This window comes from Panthera leo, chromosome A1, assembly GCF_018350215.1.
Source record: "Panthera leo isolate Ple1 chromosome A1, P.leo_Ple1_pat1.1, whole genome shotgun sequence".
In the NCBI taxonomy this organism is placed as follows: domain Eukaryota; kingdom Metazoa; phylum Chordata; class Mammalia; order Carnivora; family Felidae; genus Panthera; species Panthera leo.
In genome coordinates this window covers 133,922,710-133,940,682 of record NC_056679.1, presented here as the reverse complement: position 1 = coordinate 133,940,682, position 17,973 = coordinate 133,922,710, and the positions used below count along the sequence as shown (strand labels likewise).

General features: G+C 41.5%; 1 protein-coding gene across 5 annotated transcripts in view; it reads right to left on the bottom strand.

Annotated features, from left to right (window-relative positions):
- Positions 1-17,973, bottom strand: part of MAST4 (microtubule associated serine/threonine kinase family member 4) — a 563,401-nt gene that overhangs the window by 24,764 nt on the left and 520,664 nt on the right. For all 5 annotated transcript variants that reach the window (XM_042940435.1, XM_042940432.1, XM_042940434.1 and 2 more), the window contains 9 exons: positions 14,851-15,059; positions 13,461-13,599; positions 11,753-11,885; positions 10,722-10,887; positions 8,782-8,883; positions 4,042-4,164; positions 3,501-3,613; positions 1,300-1,427; positions 764-954 (listed from right to left, as the gene is read on the bottom strand). In XM_042940435.1, coding sequence (XP_042796369.1) covers positions 764-954; positions 1,300-1,427; positions 3,501-3,613; positions 4,042-4,164; positions 8,782-8,883; positions 10,722-10,887; positions 11,753-11,885; positions 13,461-13,599; positions 14,851-15,059 — 1,304 coding nt within the window. The remainder of the gene's footprint in view (positions 1-763; positions 955-1,299; positions 1,428-3,500; positions 3,614-4,041; positions 4,165-8,781; positions 8,884-10,721; positions 10,888-11,752; positions 11,886-13,460; positions 13,600-14,850; positions 15,060-17,973) is intronic.

Genomic DNA, 17,973 nt, shown 5'->3' with positions numbered 1-17,973 from the left:
GGTCTCAGGAGTTTCTGTACTCCAGTTACCCAGAGACTGGAAGGGTAACATGTCTATAGTGGAGGCGCCTCATATGCACATAAAATACCAATCTGAATTGTGCTGGTATTTCTCACTCACTCCTCCCCTCAGTCCTGGATGCACAGACAGCATCTGGGAATCTCACAAAATAAGCATCGTGCTGCACTCACTAAGAGTCCAGCGTGAAGAGGTAAGTTGTTTGGCACAACATGGCCCCATAACAAAAACCACCTCCTTTGAAGAAACCACCATCCATTTTGACACAAGAAGGAGAGCTGGCCTTACGCTGTACCTTGTGGGTGATTTAAGCCATTTTTGAGGGTAATTCGAGCGTGTCACTATTTGGTACAGTTCCTTACTCCTAACTTTCAGTTAGACACTACACTGTGAGACCTGCTTTTGCATCAACAACAGAGAAAGTGGTCTTTAGTGTGGTTCTGGTTGCTGACAAAGAATCCTACTGAAACCCAGTCATGAAAGCTAAGGCTGGCTCTTGGGTCAAACTGAAACAAGAAGGGTTTACTGTATGGGGACGCAATAAGGAGGGGTCTGAGACACTGGACCTCAGTTTGTAAGAGCTGATCCCCCGAGCCTTTGACGTGGGGCCATGGATGGAGTCTAGCAGCACAAAACAGCCATTGCCACCACCTGGTTAGGCCAGCCCGGGACTCAGAACACCAGCCACCACTTGTCAACGTGGTGGGTGACGTGTGGACAGCAGGCACCGCACACGGGCGCTTACCTGACAGGGTGGAGCTGCTGATTGTACTGGCGGGAGTGGTGACCTCGGGCTCCTCGTGCAGGTCCCTGGGGCAGGGAGCACCTTCATCTTTTTCTGCCTCTGTTGAAATAGCCAGTTTGGGAAGTGGGCCAGAACTGAGTTTATGTCTGTTGCTTTCAGTATCTGAAGAGTTGGATGTGGATAACTGTTGCCTTAATTAAAAACAAAACAAAGTCATGTATACATCCATACTAGGAAACGGTGTTCAAGGAGAATTCTGGAGGAAATTAGGTAAAAATGGAACTTGGATACACCCAACCAACACATGTCTAGCACAGTGGTTCTTACAGTGTGGTCCCTGGGCCAGCAGCAAGAGCATCTCCTGGAACTTATTACAAAGCCTCCATCCCAGATCTAGTGGATCACACACGCTGGAATGGGCCCAGCAACCTGTGTTTTTACAGGGCTTCTGGGACATTCTGATGCACACTCAAGCTTAAGAATCACTGCTCTAGCAGCAACTGCACATGACCTTTCTTAACAGACGTTTCACATACATTTCCGAATATTCCGAACTCCAGCTGAATGTTTCTGTGGATGGCAATGTTGTGCTTTTGGTTTTGTCTCCAGGTTCTTCCTTCTCTTCTCCTGGATTCTGAGTTATTCGGTCTATGCTGCTGAAAACCTGCGAGGTGAAGCAACAGGGTTTATTAATATCTTCCTGAAAGAGTCTGTCAGAAAAAAAACAAAAACCCAAACCCTGGGAGTAAAGCCCAAGAGTATGACTAAAGTTTCAGTTGGGACCATGTATTTAGAAGGTACTTTCCGATACTGTTTACTTGAGTCCTGAGATGTATGGTCAATGTATGTATTTTTTTTTCTTCTTGGAGCAAAAGCTATGAATTCATCACCCTCTTGCCCTGTCTTGTTATGGACTTTGTATCTGCAAACAAAATCCATAGACGCGTTGGGGTTTCTAGGCCGGGGGATCAATGCACACCTTAGATTACTTTTTAACCATGATGTCTATCAGAAAGAGAAAATCACAGAGAGAAAGCTTTAATGGCCACCAGTCAGGGGTGGGAAGGAGAAAAATGAATTGGAATTGAGTGCAAACAGAAGAATAAATTACCTGGTTCAAGAAGTGTGTGGGGGGATGCAGTACGTATGTGGTTATGAGTCAGAGGTCTCTGGCTTATAAATCACATATACAGACACACAGCTTGGCACTGGCATTTCTGAAAGGGATCAGAGCTCAGGCAAACCTGAGACCTCTGTGGTCCCACAGGAAAGGTGGAAGGGAAAATACAGAGCTGGGAGTCCAGTGCAGGAAGCAATCCTTACCGTGCCATGCAGCCACTCACTGCTCTCATGGGTGGGGTACCCTTAGATGGCCCATTGGTCTACTAGGGTGAGGACCAGGCTGGCTAACCAACAGAAGACAACAGGAATGAAATGGAGTCCAGGGCCTGGCTTGGATGGGCCAGAGAACAGGCACTGGGGAAAGCCTGCACTCAGTGTGATCAAAGCTTCAGTCCTGGCTCTGGGTAGGCCGGCCACCACCTCCTCCGGGGAAACCTCACCTCTCCATGGCCTTCCTATAAACAGGGCGGTCAGTGCCAGCCCACATGCAGATGTGCTGTATCTAGGGAGCCACATAGAAAAACGTATGAACACTTTATCAACCCTATGTGTTATAGAAAAGCTGAACATCATCATGCAAAATGCCATGGCAACAGAAAATGCATAGCTACTGAAAATATCACAAGGGAGGCAGGCAGGGGGCCCTTTAGGTTTGTTTCCATTTTCCTAGGGCTCATCCAGTCTCAGGACTATCAGGTTTCTTCGTTTTATTTGCCTGTGTGTGTGTGTGTGTGTGTGTGTGTGTGTGTGTGTGTTTTAATCTTACCACTATCAGTAAAAAGCATCCATTTCAGACATCGATTTTATTACCTTCTCCCATTTCCAAAATTCGAGCTTGGCTTCCTACAGGCTTTTCATATAACTTATGTTTTCTGTCACTGGTTACCAGACTTTCTTATTCTGCGTCAACTAATCCCCAAGGGTCCTAGCTGATGTCAGGGACTCAGACTGCTCCTTTGTGTTGTATTCCATGTGATACTAGGAGGGGGCTATGCACACAGTGACCTCAAGCTCAATGTTCTTCATTAAAAGATGAGAGAGGAGAGCCTAGGTGGTTCAGTTGGTTAAGCGTCCAACTCTTGATTTTGGCTCAGATCATGGACTCAGTTTGTGAGATCGAGCCCTGCTGTCAGGCTGTGCACTGTTGGAGGCTGTTTGGGAATCTCTCCCTCTCTCTCTGCCCCTCCCCCGCACATGCTCTTTCTCTCTCTGTCAAACCAAATAAACAAACAAACAAACAAACAAAAAGGGTCAGAGAAAGGGGAGGATGCCTCCACAGTCTGGCAAGGAACTAAACCTAGTCACACAGGGTGAGGTCAACATATATGGCTCTCGTGTTCTCCATAGATAATACTGTGAGTGCAAGTCTGCGTCTCCAAGAAAAAAGATATCCATTTGTGGAGAGTGAGACAGGCAGGTAGGGACTCTGGATTATCAAGATGGCGGGGTCACTGTTCCTAGGCTAAAAGGAATTTTAAGCACAGGAGACCCCAAGCACTAAAACACTACAGAGGTGATTTTTACAATCTTGTTCGCCTATTTAGAAATGCCAACTATCTGGCCTGAGGGAGATTCTCCAGAAAGACTCTGTAGGTTTCTGCCATATTTCACTTACTTTTGAAAACCTGTGTGAACAGGAGGAAAACTGCCTTATTTCCACAGTAAAGTCTTCATCATTTGTGTCATCTTCTTCCTCAGTCTCCATGTGATGATATTTCTCTGACCGAGCTGCAGAGAAATGTTTGGTAACAGTTCCAATCACTCAGAATTTCAGCTTTTAATTTAGATATGTTACTAAGAGTTTCTATATCAAAGCATTATGTTTAAGAACTCATAGGCTTGGGGCGCCTGGGTGGCTCAGTTGCTTAAGCATCCGACTTCAGCTCGGGTCATGATCTCGCGGTCCGTGAGTTCAAACCCCGTGTCGGGCTCTGTGCTGACAGCTCAGAGCCTGGAGCCTGTTTCGGATTCTGTGTCTCCCTCTCTCTCTGACCCTCCCCCGTTCATGCTCTGTCTCTGTCTCAAAAATAAATAAATGTTAAAAAAAAAAAAAAAAAGAACTCATAGGCTCAAGACTAGAAACTTCTACCACGAGCAGAGATAATTTTCTACAAAGTAAAGGTCAAACAACATTTTATGTCAGATAATTCACGTACTATCAAAATAACTTGTGTCATCCTCAGATTCCAGTTGGGGAATAAATTCTGCCTTCTGTCTCAGCAAACTGTTCCAGTCTAAAGAACGGAAGAATCGATGCTGTTTGACCTCATAGGCGCCACCTTGGGGTGCAGAGGAGAGGGAAAGAACAGAGAGGAAAATATTAAACTACCCTCACAGCAAAGCTTTTGACAACACCTCCCCTTGCCAACACTTCAAATCAATAGAGAAATAAATTAAAGAATCATGCAAATCTTACTTTTTCATTCTACGACAACCCCTCCCAACCCAAATTTTCCCATAATTCATCGGAAGACCATTTGATTTTGCTAACAGCAGTTGCCATGGCACAGTTTTCCTTTGTTAATTTTTCTATGACTTCCTCCATTTTTCAAAGGTTAATGATGCGGACACTTAAAATCACATTATGCTGAACCTGGGGATGTGCACACACGTTGGCCCAAAGGAGACTTGCTCATTACAAAAAAAAAAAAAAAAAAAAAGAAATTCTAACAAGGCACAAAATGTGTTCACAGCAACATTTCCACCAGAGCTAAGGTTAATAAAGATGAATTTTTCCTGAATAGTATATAATGGTTTCCATTCAGTTTTATTGGATTGCTCATTAACATAGGTAGGACTTCGATTCTGTGGATCACAGATTCTTAGGTAAGAAACTGGCAAGCCTGTTTCATAGATTTATAAAGCATGTGATGAAAATCAGGTACCATTCTTAAGTTTTAGGCTTTTTTTTTTTTTTTTTGCCAATCAGCATAGTTATTTAGTTCATGATTTTATTTTTTTTAAAGTTTATTCATTTATTTTGTGAGAGAGTGAGTGCGTGCACGAGGGGGGGGAGGGGCAGAGAGAGAATCCCAAGCAGGCTCTGTACTCTCAGTGTGGAACTTGACATGGGGCTCAGACTCATGAACCATGAGATCATAACCTGAGCCAAAGTGAAGAGTCAGACGCTTAACCGAATGAGCCACCCAGGCGCCCCTAATTTAGTTCGTGATTTTATTGAGGGTTTGAAAGGGCAGGCCCCATCAAAATATATCATGCCCCAGGTAAAGGGAAATAGGTACACAGGTCAGACAATCAAAGTGTGAGAATCAGGCCTCTGCCCTTACACACACACACACACACACACACACACACACACACACACACACACTGTCGAGGAGGGAGGTAAGGAAGAATCAGTCCCCAAAAAATACCACGAAGGAGTATTTCTCACAAGACTAACACAGGCTCTCATCACCTCCCTGCCAGGAGATGCCCTGTAGGTGTGACGTAAATGCCTTTCTCGTGAAGTTGTCACCATGCTTCCCACTCTGTCCTCAGTGTGGTACCAAAAACCAAACCAAAACCAAAACCAAACAAAAAACCAGGATGAGAAATGCAAACTGAAGGAGAAATGGGCCTGAGTGTTGGGGTGGGGGACCTGTCTGTGTGGCCCAGAGACGTGGCTCTGCCGGTCAGGTTACTACAGCACAGGGTGCAGACTGGAGCCCCAAACCCAGCCAGGGCAAGAGCAAAGTGGGAAAGTCACCCCCAAAAAGGAAGAACAGATTCTTCTTTACTAAGCATTTGATTGGAATCTTTATCCAGGATGCTACGTAGGCATTCTCTGTGTTTCTGGCACACAGTGGAGTCTGATGTTGACCACAACAGCAATAGGAGTGGCAGCGGGCAGAGGAGGGCTGACTTGGACAAGTACTGCCCGAGACGCTAGAAGCATCCAGTTCTCTTCAATTAAATCACTGAAAGCAACCCCACAAAGCAGGCATTGCATCAACTCCATGCTTGGATGGGGAAAGGGAAAGAAAGAGCGCTGATCGTATCTGGAGCTCCTATTACGTATTACGTTAATGTACTTGGTGTCTTCATGAACATACTGAATTTCAGTCCTCGCCATAATCTTGTGAGGTATATAGCATGCCCACCTTCCTAGATTAGGAAATTGTGACCCAAGTAAAGAAGAAGCCACTCAAGACCTCCCAGCTGGTACACGGGTGGAAGTCCGTCGCATCTGAGCAGCTGTAAAGTCTGACAAACCAGGCTGCCATTCAGTACTTCACGAGTTCAAAAGTCTAGTTTGAGGAGGACAAGTTTCCCAACTGCAAGTTATCCTTTGCCCTAATGTTCTCCCTTGAGGTTCTCTCTCCTTTCATGGAAGTTTCTTAAACATCCATTATGTTCTTCACACTCTTTTTCTCAGCCTCTCTAGTCTCTCGGGCAAATGTGAATTCACGCATTTTCACGGTGCATTATTTTGCCCGCTAAATATGCATTAAATCCAAAATGCTGTCATTGGAAGCAGCATGGCAGGCCTGCGGGATTCTCAGCCTCGTTCTCTGGACCCTACGGGATCTGTCACATGGGACCTGTCTGTTTGGCACGTACTTCTCGACAATACCGAGAGCTGGGTCAGGGCCTTTTAAATGTCTCTTGTGAGCTTCTGCTAGGAGATTCGCTTCTCAAATAGTCAAACCCCGAAAAGAACCCAAGTAGCAGTAGCAGGGAGAAAAATGAGCAGAGAGGTAACACACAGCGTATCACATATAAACATGGATGTGTGGACCATCACCATAACCCTGTTTTGTCAAATCCAGCCCAGTAAAGTTCCCAAGTATTCTCAGAGGAGGGCAGCAGGCAGAAGACTCCGTGAGGACACTCTCCAAGCCGACCCAAGAACACAGAAGATAAGTGGGCTCTTTGGAAGGGATGTGCCGATTCTAACGTCGTCTTTAGACGTATCTCAGGCCAACGCTTCCCCGGGACAGCTGACGAGCACACGTAAACAGATATTTGCAGTGTTGCAGGCTGTCTGAAAATGCCGCCGCTTCTCCTATTTGGCTCGAGCGGAAATCACGCCTCAGAACTCTGCCTTGCACGGGCCTTGACACCCATTCTTTGACACCTACTCACATCCCTGGAGCCAGAAAGCAAATGTGACTGCAGGTCACAGAGGGCAGGGAGCAACGAGTTTGCTAGTTACTCCAGACAAAGGAAAATCAGATAGGGGGGAGGGAAGAAATATAAAGTACTCTGTTCAAAGAGTTCGATCAGCTCAAAGACAGGGGCACCACCGCCATTTCTGTATCTTGTATGTCCAAAGGGGGAAAGTGTGAGATTATACGGGCAGAACATTAAAATGGCAATACCAGGGCCAGCAGTGTCACACCTGGTTTTAAGAGCCACGGTGGATGATCTTTTATCCTCATGAAAAGGCGGGTACTTTTCTAAGCTCCATTTTACAGACGGGGAAATGAGGCACAGAAAGGGAAACATCCTGCCCACAGTCACACAACAGAGATTTAAATGCAGGCAATCTGACCGTGGAGTTTGTGCCCTTAACTTCCGTTTATATTGTCTTTCCTACTCGAAGGCCCACTCATCCACTGCAAAAGGCAAAAATGCACATGGTCCTCCGGTAAGAGGCTCAACTCAAAGAAGTCTTCCCAAGTGAGCCTGCAGTTTGAATCTTGTTTGATTCTCTAATGCAGACCATGAGAGATGTTTCTGCAAAAAGTCGAATAGTAAATACTTTAGGCTTTGTGGGCAGGTTTGATGAGTCAACTCTGGTACTCTACCATGAAGGTAGCCATAAACAATGCATGTGAATGGCAATGCTGTGTTTCAATCAAACTTTATTTCCAAGACAAAAATATGGCCCACGGGCTTCAATGCATTACCATAAACTCTAGTAGCTGAGCATATTTAAGCAAGAATGGAGCCCTCCAACTGGGGAAGCTGTGGGCAAAAATGGGGAAAAATAGAAGATACGTATTTGGAGCTGCTGCAAATTATTTTTGCCTTGGGAAAACTGAGGGAGAGAATGATTTCTTCAGTATTTTCTGATATTTCTATTACAATGAGGTAGAATGAAACAGTTCAGAGTAAAAAACCCATCAAGACAAAAATTTTCACAGGTGAAAATTATGGGAATTGTCTACTGTGTTTTGTACTTATATTTAATATTTAGTCCCATCTAGATAAATTTACATACTAGGGCAGGTTGGGACTCTATACTGGGATCACTGTCCATTCAGAATATTAGAAAAGGAAAATGACTGGCTGAAACATAACTTGTATGGGGAACAGCTGGGAAAAAATAATCGGCAAGAAACAAATCTATTATCTCCTTAATCTTGAAAGCCAATAGTTTTAATCCTCTTTCTTGGGCTACGGTATGATCACCATGATGAGACAGCATGGTTCAAACCTCTGACACTCATTTCCAGAAACTAATTAGTTCGAGGACTGATAACCCATTTTAAAGCCTATAGACGGAACGTGCTGGGTCAAATCCTTCTAGGAATATATGTGTTACAAAAAAAGCTGTACATCTCGAATCATCTATTTTAAATTATTTAAGATGCATGCTTTTCAGGACAGAAGAGTTACATGTGCCCTTGAGGTTTTCTTCCAGACAATTTTATTTATTGAAACAAATAACTTTTGCTTTGCAAAAAAACCCCAAAAAACCAAAAAACAACGAGAAAAAAAAAAAATCAAAGACACACAACCACCAACCTTCCTAGCATACATATTGCTCTGAAACAGAAAAAAAAAAACCCCAAAATATGATTATTATAATGTGTTGTAGTCATGTCCTACATCAACCAACAGATGTTTCCTAGGCAAAAAAAAAAAAAACAAAAACAAAAACAAAACACAAACAAGAACCTCTTATTTCTTGCATATTAGCAAAATTAAAACATATGTGCTCTAACCTGTTCCCAGTCTCTCCAGGGGATTCTGCCTAAGAAGCAAGGTAATCAGATCCTGGGCATCGGGGGGTGGTGCCTCATCCTTTTCCGGCCAGTTGATCTCATCTAGAAAGGAGACACAGAGCTTACAATGTCATTGTTCAAATGGCAGTCCGGGTACCTACAGCCTGGATGTGGCCTGGGAGTTTGTGAGAAAGACAGAATTTCAGGCCCCATCCCAGACTGAATCAGAATCTGCATTTTGACAGGGATGTCAGTTGGGCATAAGCAAGTTTGAGAAGTACTGTTTCATGAGATATAAAACAGTACAGCTGTCAACAAGGCAGGGAGAGAATATTTCAACAAGCAGCACCTTCCATTTCCTTTTTTGATTCTTTGTATCTTTTTTTTTCTGTGCGTCAGAACTGGCTCACCACAAATTGTTCCTTCCAGTCACTAAGAGGACTTAATATGAGGGAAACCCTAAACACCTCTGTTTCAGGTGGTTGCTTGTACAGGGTATCAAGACAGTAAGATTTTTCTCTCCTACTGTCCTTTAAATGAGAATTTGGCCACAGCCATAGAGTTCTTCAGCTTTGAGAAGCACGAAGTTAATTTTGCAAAAATAACTATGTCTAGAGACAAATCAAAGGCCAAAGTGTTAAGCTTGAAGACAAAGAAATCCAAAGTAATCATAGTAATGGAAGTATTCAAAATCTGCCATAAATATGAGAACATGTTCTACATTCCACAGGAGTTTGCCTGAAGATAAGGTGTGTGTATGGAAATGCAATAAAAACATGAGTTATTTCTGTGTGTGCCTGCCTCCAGCTTCCTCTGCTGCAGTTTAAATCTGATTTGGAAAATAAAACATGAATATGCATCTGAGCCGTAAGGCATCGAGAACAAAGCCAGCATTTGCTGCTTGTGTTAATTAAACAGTTGATTCCTCCTGCCATTCAGGCCTTGGTATATCAGCAAACAGCCTAGTTATAAATCCATAAACATCTCAGATATTGTAGAAAAGGGTTATACACTGCAGGCAACGCACAAATCTACTTTGTTAAAGTTTACAAATATGCTTGGCTTGCAAAGTCAACGATAGAGAATAACGCTGTGATTAAGGGACTCCTCGTAGCGACTCGCATTTTCCCTCTCTTTCCACTGTTGGGCCCTGTAGCACAGTCCAGACGGTATCCGAGTGGGTGATGGAGGTGTCGGTGATGACTGATAAAACTCTGAGGAGGAGAGGCCTTTTTGATATGCTTCGGGGAAATTTATAAAAACAGCAGGTAGGGTACTAATAGGGCCTATTTAATTATCATTTAGTTTTGCCACAAGCCGCGTAACAATAGCGAGGGTCAGCGTGCAGGTTAAGATCTAAAGGTTATTGAATTTTAAATGAAAGATGAACAGCTGTTACAGAAATAACATTACACCATAACAACCACCAATGAAATCATTAACAGTCTGTGAATTAAATTTGCTTCCTTCCCATCCTCATTATTTATTATGTGGTAGACATTTGTTTTAGGGTTTATTACATTTTTGTTAATTTCTTCACTGTGCCATTAGCTATTTTCCCCCCATTTATGTAAATGTGACCCACATTAACCTTTTCTTCCCTGGTGCCACGTTCCTATGATGGAAAGGAAGACTGGACGGAAAGGAAATAATTTGCAAATCCCACGTGAATTTCTTTTGCAGAAAAAGCACACCATAAAAATCGGTTACACCGCCAGCGCCGTGCCAGATTCCATGTTAACGAAACTTCCTCAGATCAATTTTCAACACAAATTGATCTCCTGAGATTTGTCAGTCAGTTATGGGCTATGATGAGTGAGTTCTTTTAATGTGTTGGCTAAACTGTTTGGTAAAGGTTGGCATTTTAGTAGTGAAGACGGCAATACTCCGCAGGATTACATTAAAGAGCTGCTTTCCAACAGTCGCTTGAAGATACTTACCACTGATGACTTGTCCAAACAGCTCTTCTGGAGTGTCCCCAAAGAATGGCACGCATCCAACCAGAAATTCATAGAGGATTATCCCCATGGCCCACCAGTCCACTGGCTTCCCATAGCCCTGCCTCAAAATCACTTCTGGTGCAATGTATTCAGGCGTGCCACAGACCTAAAAGATGATTGCAATATTAGAATAATTGGAATATTAGACATGAATCAAAATGAACACGATGGCTAAACACCAATTAGGTTGCCCAGAGTGTACCTGCTCAACCACATGGGCAGAGAACTTAAGAACAGCAATTATTAAGTCAGCATCCATAACCCCAAAGGCAATGAAATATTTAAACAGAAAAAAAGGGAAATTTAAATGCCGCTTTAATGTTAAACTATGCATAACGTGCAATTTCAAATTGAGGGTCTGACCCTGTTTGGTGGTTCTACTTATTCCACAATATTAAAAACATTTTTAACGCTTAAAAGAATGATGCATTCTTCATCTGTTGCCACCAGAGATAGTTTTAGTATTTGTATGACCAAAATATATTCACATCCTGGTTACTTTATCAAAGCCTGACAGTTGAGATGTGTTTACCTTAAGTAACTTTACAATGAACAGATTGTGGGCACATGGTAATGAGGCATGCTTAAAGGGAAATGGGCCATGGCTGGGATTTTAGCACCCGGGATTGTACAATGCATCATGAGTTTCATGAGTACTCTACTGAGACTCCTGAATTCCTTACAAAAACAGTTTTCCATTTGTCTCTCTCACATTCTCACTTGTGCGCAATTACATCGTTCGTCTTGCTAATAGACCATAATGCTGGGGGAGGAATGCGGAGGAACGGACAGTTCAGAGAGGCCCAGGGAGAAAAATGGAGGCAATTTGCACTTTATTAAACGTAAGGCTTATACAGACATCTAGACGCCCAGCACTAATGTGAAGCTGGCTTATACAAGTTGATTCGGAATGTTGCTGGCAATATCGTACTTTGTATTTCCCTCTAGAACTGGGCTGCGTGCAAGCTTACCTGTTTGTCCAGGAACTCTCGAGCATCCTTCTCGATATGACCTTCATAAAGATTGGTAGTCATGCTCATTAGTCCCACCTTGGATAATCCAAAATCCGTCAGCTTTATGTGCCCCATGGAGGTGACCAACAAACTATGAAGCAGAAGGACACATATTATAACGTTTGCTTTTAAGTTCTTTTCTTTTCTTTTTTTAGATTTCTCCTTCCCCTATCAATTCCTAAGTCTATTTAGTGTAGAGGTATCAATCTCAATATAGAACCCAGCCCGAGAAGAGATGAAATCACAAGAGCATATTACACAGGGGCATCTGGCTCATGAGTGTAATTCACAAGGGAGGGCCAGACACAGGGTCCAGCTAATCTTTGTTGGAGCAGCCACATACAGTTTCATTTATAGGTCTGAACTCTTAGAAAAATTCTAGTGTGGGACTCTGACATCTATTTTCAGAATAATAAAATAATAAAGGATTGATTACCAATAATCCCACATCAATCTGTCCAAGGTTTAAGTGAGACATAAGATAAAGAACTTGGACAGAAAAACGTACTATTGTTTAAGATTTCAACTTATGGCTCGAATTTAAATTTCTACTTATTAAGCACAAAATGTAAATTTCTTATGTATGCAAAGGATTCACATTTGACAGCTTTATGAATTTAAATTAAAAAAAATTCATTTTAAGGGGAAAAACCAAAATTTTAATTAATTTAAAAAATTAAAGAAATAGAGGAAGTGTAAAGAGAAAGAATATCTACTAGAAAGAAATATTCCAAAGTTCTAATAGTTGTCTTTGGTAATGTCATGGATGAATTTTTAAATTTTATTTTATTAAAAAAATTGTTTTTATTTATCGTGAGAGAGACAGAAAGAGTGTGAGCACAAATGGGATAGGGGCAGAGAGAGAGGGAGAGAGAATTCCAAGCAGGCTCTGCACTGTCAGCACAAAGTCCGACGTGGGGCTTGAACCCACGAACCATGAGATCATGACTTGTGCCAAGATCAAGAGTCAGACGCTTAACCTACTGAGCCACCGAGGCGCTCCATGAATGAATTTTTAAAAATCTTTTTCTGTACTTCCAAATTTTCTGGAATGAGCACGAGTTAATTTTATATAGTTCTCAGCACACTTAGAATCTTTACATATTACATGTAATGCTTATAGAGCTGTCTGAAATTAGCGGAGAAAGCATAAAAAATTTAATAAATGGTGTCAAGATGAAGAATAGTCATTTGGGGGAAAAAGTCTATGTGTATCTCAAATCAGACACTAAAATGAACGTCACATAGGTTTAAAACTTTTACATTAAATGGTGAGATACTATATAATATCAAATATATCATCTTGGAGTAGGGAAGGTTTATCTAAGTATATAATACCAAATGCAAAAGCCATCCAGAAAGCAACTTGTAGCATTCTATGATTCAAAACTTAACATAATGAAAAACAAACTTTTAAAAATTTAATTAACCCTGGCTTTATCATCATCTTTTTCTTTTGTTCCTTAGAAGCTATTATTATAAGCCCCAGAACCTTTAAAGTACTATATAAACATTACCATATATACTGCCAAAATAAGTCATATGGGAACATTACAGGACAATTTTAAAATGCGCAAAGCAGCATTAAAAGAAAACATTTTTATAGACATAAGAAAACTTTCTGCATGGTGTGAAAAAAAAAAATCTGTTTCCTCAGTGTGCATACTTGTCTGGTTTCAAATCCCTGTGTACAATTCCATAATTATGTAGATATTCCAAGGCCAAGACTGTCTCCGCAAAGTACATCCTTGCCATGTCAACAGGGAGAGGACCCATATTCTTCATCAAGGTAGCACAGTCGCCTCCTATAAAACACAGACACAAGACTTAGCAGGTATAGTATCAGCTAGGATTGAAGATGACCATCAGTGCAGATTATAAAATAGCATCTACCCACAGACACAGTATACCAAGTTCCTAAGTGGGGACTGTGAAACATACACATACACATACACATACACACACACACACATATTATAAAGCATGGGTTCTGGAATTAGGCTCCTGGAGTTCAAATCCTGGCTCCGTTATGGGTGGAGAGATCTTAGGGAAGCTAGTCTTGGCACCCTTCTCTAATATCATGACAGTAAGACTGTCACCCCTTGTAAGATTATTAAGTAGATTACATGAGGTGATATATGCAACGAATTGAGGACATTACCAATACTTATTAAATGTGTGATAAATGTTAGTTATCATAACCACAATGAAGGTTAGTAAGGCCAAGTGCTGGTGTGTGTGGGGGTGGGGGGAAACAGGTAGAAATCAGGCACGCTACGCTTTTGTCTTGTGTCTACTAGTAAAGTATCTAGTAAGTCTCCCACCTCTTGGGTTTCAGTTCACTCATCCACAAAATGAAAAGGTTGAACTAGATGATAGTTAATGTTTCTTAGAATTTTATAGTCTTGGGATTCTGCTCAAACAATTACAAGAGCTTAAATTAGATGCTTTTGAAGATTGTTTTGGCCTTTCCTCATCTCTGCCTTTTATTAACTTTGTTTATCTCAATAAGTCATGGCCAAACATGCAGAAATTGAATGTAAAACTGATGGAAATAAGAACATTTAAAAGGTAAACCATAAATGTCAAAAAAAGTAGCGCTAGATTTTCCTGACTTGTATCTCCTTTTCCCCTAAACTCGTTTTTAATTTCATACCGTAGACCACAAAGAATGCATTTTTAATTCATTCTTTAAGAAACTCAGTGTCACGAATGATTTTATGTTATTTAATGAAAGTAGGTAGGAAAAATTCCATCACCTATATCCTAACTGTAATGACCAATTGAGAGGAGGTAGTTAGGATTAAAAGCTATTAAAAAAGCAAAACCACCATTTTCCAAAAAGCACTAATTTTCCCTTTGTTACAGTAGAGCAGGCACTTTACAAGCAATTATCAGAAGATAATGACTGGGAAGACAGCCATCTCAGTGCCTGGCTTCAGTTCCTAGGTGGATACAACCATTGGGTAGCACAACAGGGAAAGCCTCAGCTGCACAAAGGAGCAAGCAGCTTCTGGATACAGGGGTCATGTTCTGTGTGTCAGAGGCTGATGTACCTTCCACATATTCCATGACCATGCAAAGGTGGCGCCTTGTTTCAAAGGAGCAGTACATGCTGACAACAAAGGGATTCTCTGCAAAAGTCAGGATATCCCGTTCCACAAAGGCCTGCTGGATCTGGTTTCGGAGGATGAGGTTCTGTTTATTGATCTTCTTCATAGCAAACCTCTGCCGGGATTCCTTATGCCGAACAAAGTAGACTGCCCTGAAAAGGAGCATAAGAGTTGGAGTTCACGGGAGGTGAGGATGCTTCTGGGTACAGGAAACCACGTGATCGTCAACATTTTTTTACATTCACAAGGAAGTTGGAATTCAGCTCACACAAGCTATCCTAGCAGCTACCTACATTCCATTCCAAGGCAAAAGCTTACAGCTAGGTTTATTTATTTCTTAATCTTTCAATAAAGGTAATCGGCTGTACATAAGGCACCACATTCATCTTCATGGCAAGGATGGAAATGGACAGTTTCCAGAGTGAGCTATTTCCCAATAGGTAGCTGATGTTTTCAGTTTTTCCACAAAAAAAATTCAGTATTTAAGTCAGAACAGGAAAAGAATTAACAAAAGTACACACATACCATGACCTACATCCTTTCTGGCGTTAGATATATGTCACTGACTATATGACTAAAACAATAATTTTCTATATGATACCAATGATATCTGAAAAAAGGACCAAAGCTTCTTAGGGTAGGTGGCTTCCAGTTTGAAGGTAATTTACTCCCCATGACATTTCCAGATAAATGATAAGTGTGTACTAGGTCATAAAGAGGCTGTCCTACAATGAAGAGACCTCAGCATGATTTACACCTATGCCTGTTTTAACAGAAAATTCCTCTCCCAACATAAAAGGGGACCAATAATACACTGCATTTCCTTTCCATCCACCCCATGGCCAAGGTGACAGCCAACTTTACTGTAAAATGACGTTGCACCGAATTTCTGCTGCAAGACTCACTCAAACACTCTAGAGAACCAATTCTGGCTGGGGAAAGACAATGGACTCCCTGAACCTTGATGTGGAACAAACAAGTAAAAAGAGAGGAGGAGGCTTAAAACCTCACCTGGAAATGATAAGCAACAAGGAAAATGTCTTCGATCAGCTCATTTTCTCTTAAGTTACTCCTCACTTGTCATTATTGTGGAAGAATACATTTGAACTGTTAGGAAATGCTCAAATAAGTAATAATTTACCCAAACAGCAATCATTCACAGTAAAGTATTCCAACGTTTGCCTCCTAAAATGAGGGATTATTCTGAGATGCCTATCTCACTATTTTCATTGTTCCTAAAAAGAATGTAAGGGCGACTAGAACACCCTAACTCCCTGCTGAACCAAGATGTCAGGGTAATCCACTTCTGTAAGTCTTAGCATATTCAATCTCAGTTTAACTGGTATTCACGCATTTCGCTCAAGTGTTCAACTAGCAAATCGCTTTTCTGTCAAGTATGTGTACGTGTATCTTTGTCTTATTGTATCCATCTTTCTCCTTCACTTACAAAATCACACATCATTTTGTCTCTGTTCAATTTTTTTTTCTTTACTTTTTTTTACTCCTTATTATTTCTTTGGTCTTCTCTTCCTTCCTTCACCATATACAGAAAATCTCTTTTATCCACACGTTAGATAACCAACCCAAGGAACAATCTAGTGCTGTTATTCCCGCTGTACAACAAACTGACAAGGGAGCTGGGCAGCTAACGCCTTCCACAGAGGCCATGGGTCTTCTTCAGGACGCCAAATGCTGGGGCTCCCATCAGCTGGGTTTATCTCCACACCTGTTTTTCTGGTGAGGCCTCATATCAGGATTAACTAATTTCAACAAATATTTAAACTGATGAAACATGAGTGTGAAAAGGAAAAGCTCTGTTGTTCATTAAAAAAAAAACACACACACAAGTGGGATGCTTTGGAAAGTACTGATAAATGTGTTAAACGTGAGTTACCAAATAAAATTCCTATTTTAGTATGGGTGAGAAGGTTTTCTAAAGTTGACAAAATAATACAAATCTAGATTCCTACATTCAGATTGCTTCAAGTTCTTACGTTACCTTTAAAAGCAGTGAAAAGTGGAAAACAAAAATGATGTATTACAAGTGTGGTTTATACAGGCTATCTTAAAAAGGCCTTATATCAAAAGACTAGTAGGCATGTCTGGGTGGCTCAGTTGGTTGAGTGTTCAACTCTGGATTTTAGCTCAGGTCATGCTCCCCGGGTCATGGGATCGAGCCCTGTGTTGGGCTCCACATTGAGTGTAGAGCTTAAGATTCTCTCTCTCTCTGTCTCTCTTGGGGCTCAGTGGATTAAGTGTCCAACTTTGGCTCAGGTCATGATCTCACAGTTCCTGAGTTTGAACTCTGCTGATAGCTTGGAACCTGGGTCCTGCTTTGGATTCTGTGTCTCCCTCTCCCTCTGCCCTGCTTATGCACTATCTCTCTCTCAAAACTAAGTAAACATTTTTTAAAAAAGAGAGATTCTCTCTCCTTCTGCCCCTCCCACTTGTGTACACGCACTGTAAAATTAAAAAAAAAAGACTAGTTAATTTACACATATTGAGATTACATTAAATTAAAATGTTTACAGAGTGCATCTTTTTAATTTTTTGGTGTTTATTTATTTTGGAGACAGAGAGAGACAGGCATGAGTGGAGGAGGGGTAGAGAGAAGGAGACACAGAATCCAAAGCAGGCTCCAGGCTCTTGTCAGCACAGAGCCCGATGTGGGGCTCAAACTCATGAACCATGAGATCATGACCTAAGCTGAAGTCGGACGCCTAACCAACTGAGCCAGCCAGGTTCCCCTACAGTATGCATCTTTTTAAAATGATTTCCTACTCTGACTGACTTCTAAATTAACTAACCAACGACTCATTCTTTCTAGGTCAGATTAAAGGCTTTTACAGTATTTTTCTTTTCCCAATGCTGATTGGGTAAAATCAAGATCCTCCTCACCCTCCCTAAACCCTGAGCTTCTCCTAGAGAAAAGCTGGAAGGAGGACAGACAGATATTGAATCAGATATAAGGGAGCACAGAAAATAACCTGGTTTCCTCAGAAATAGAAGACAAGCAATGGTGAACACATATTGTTATGAGGAGGAATTTTTGAAACAGAATTTACT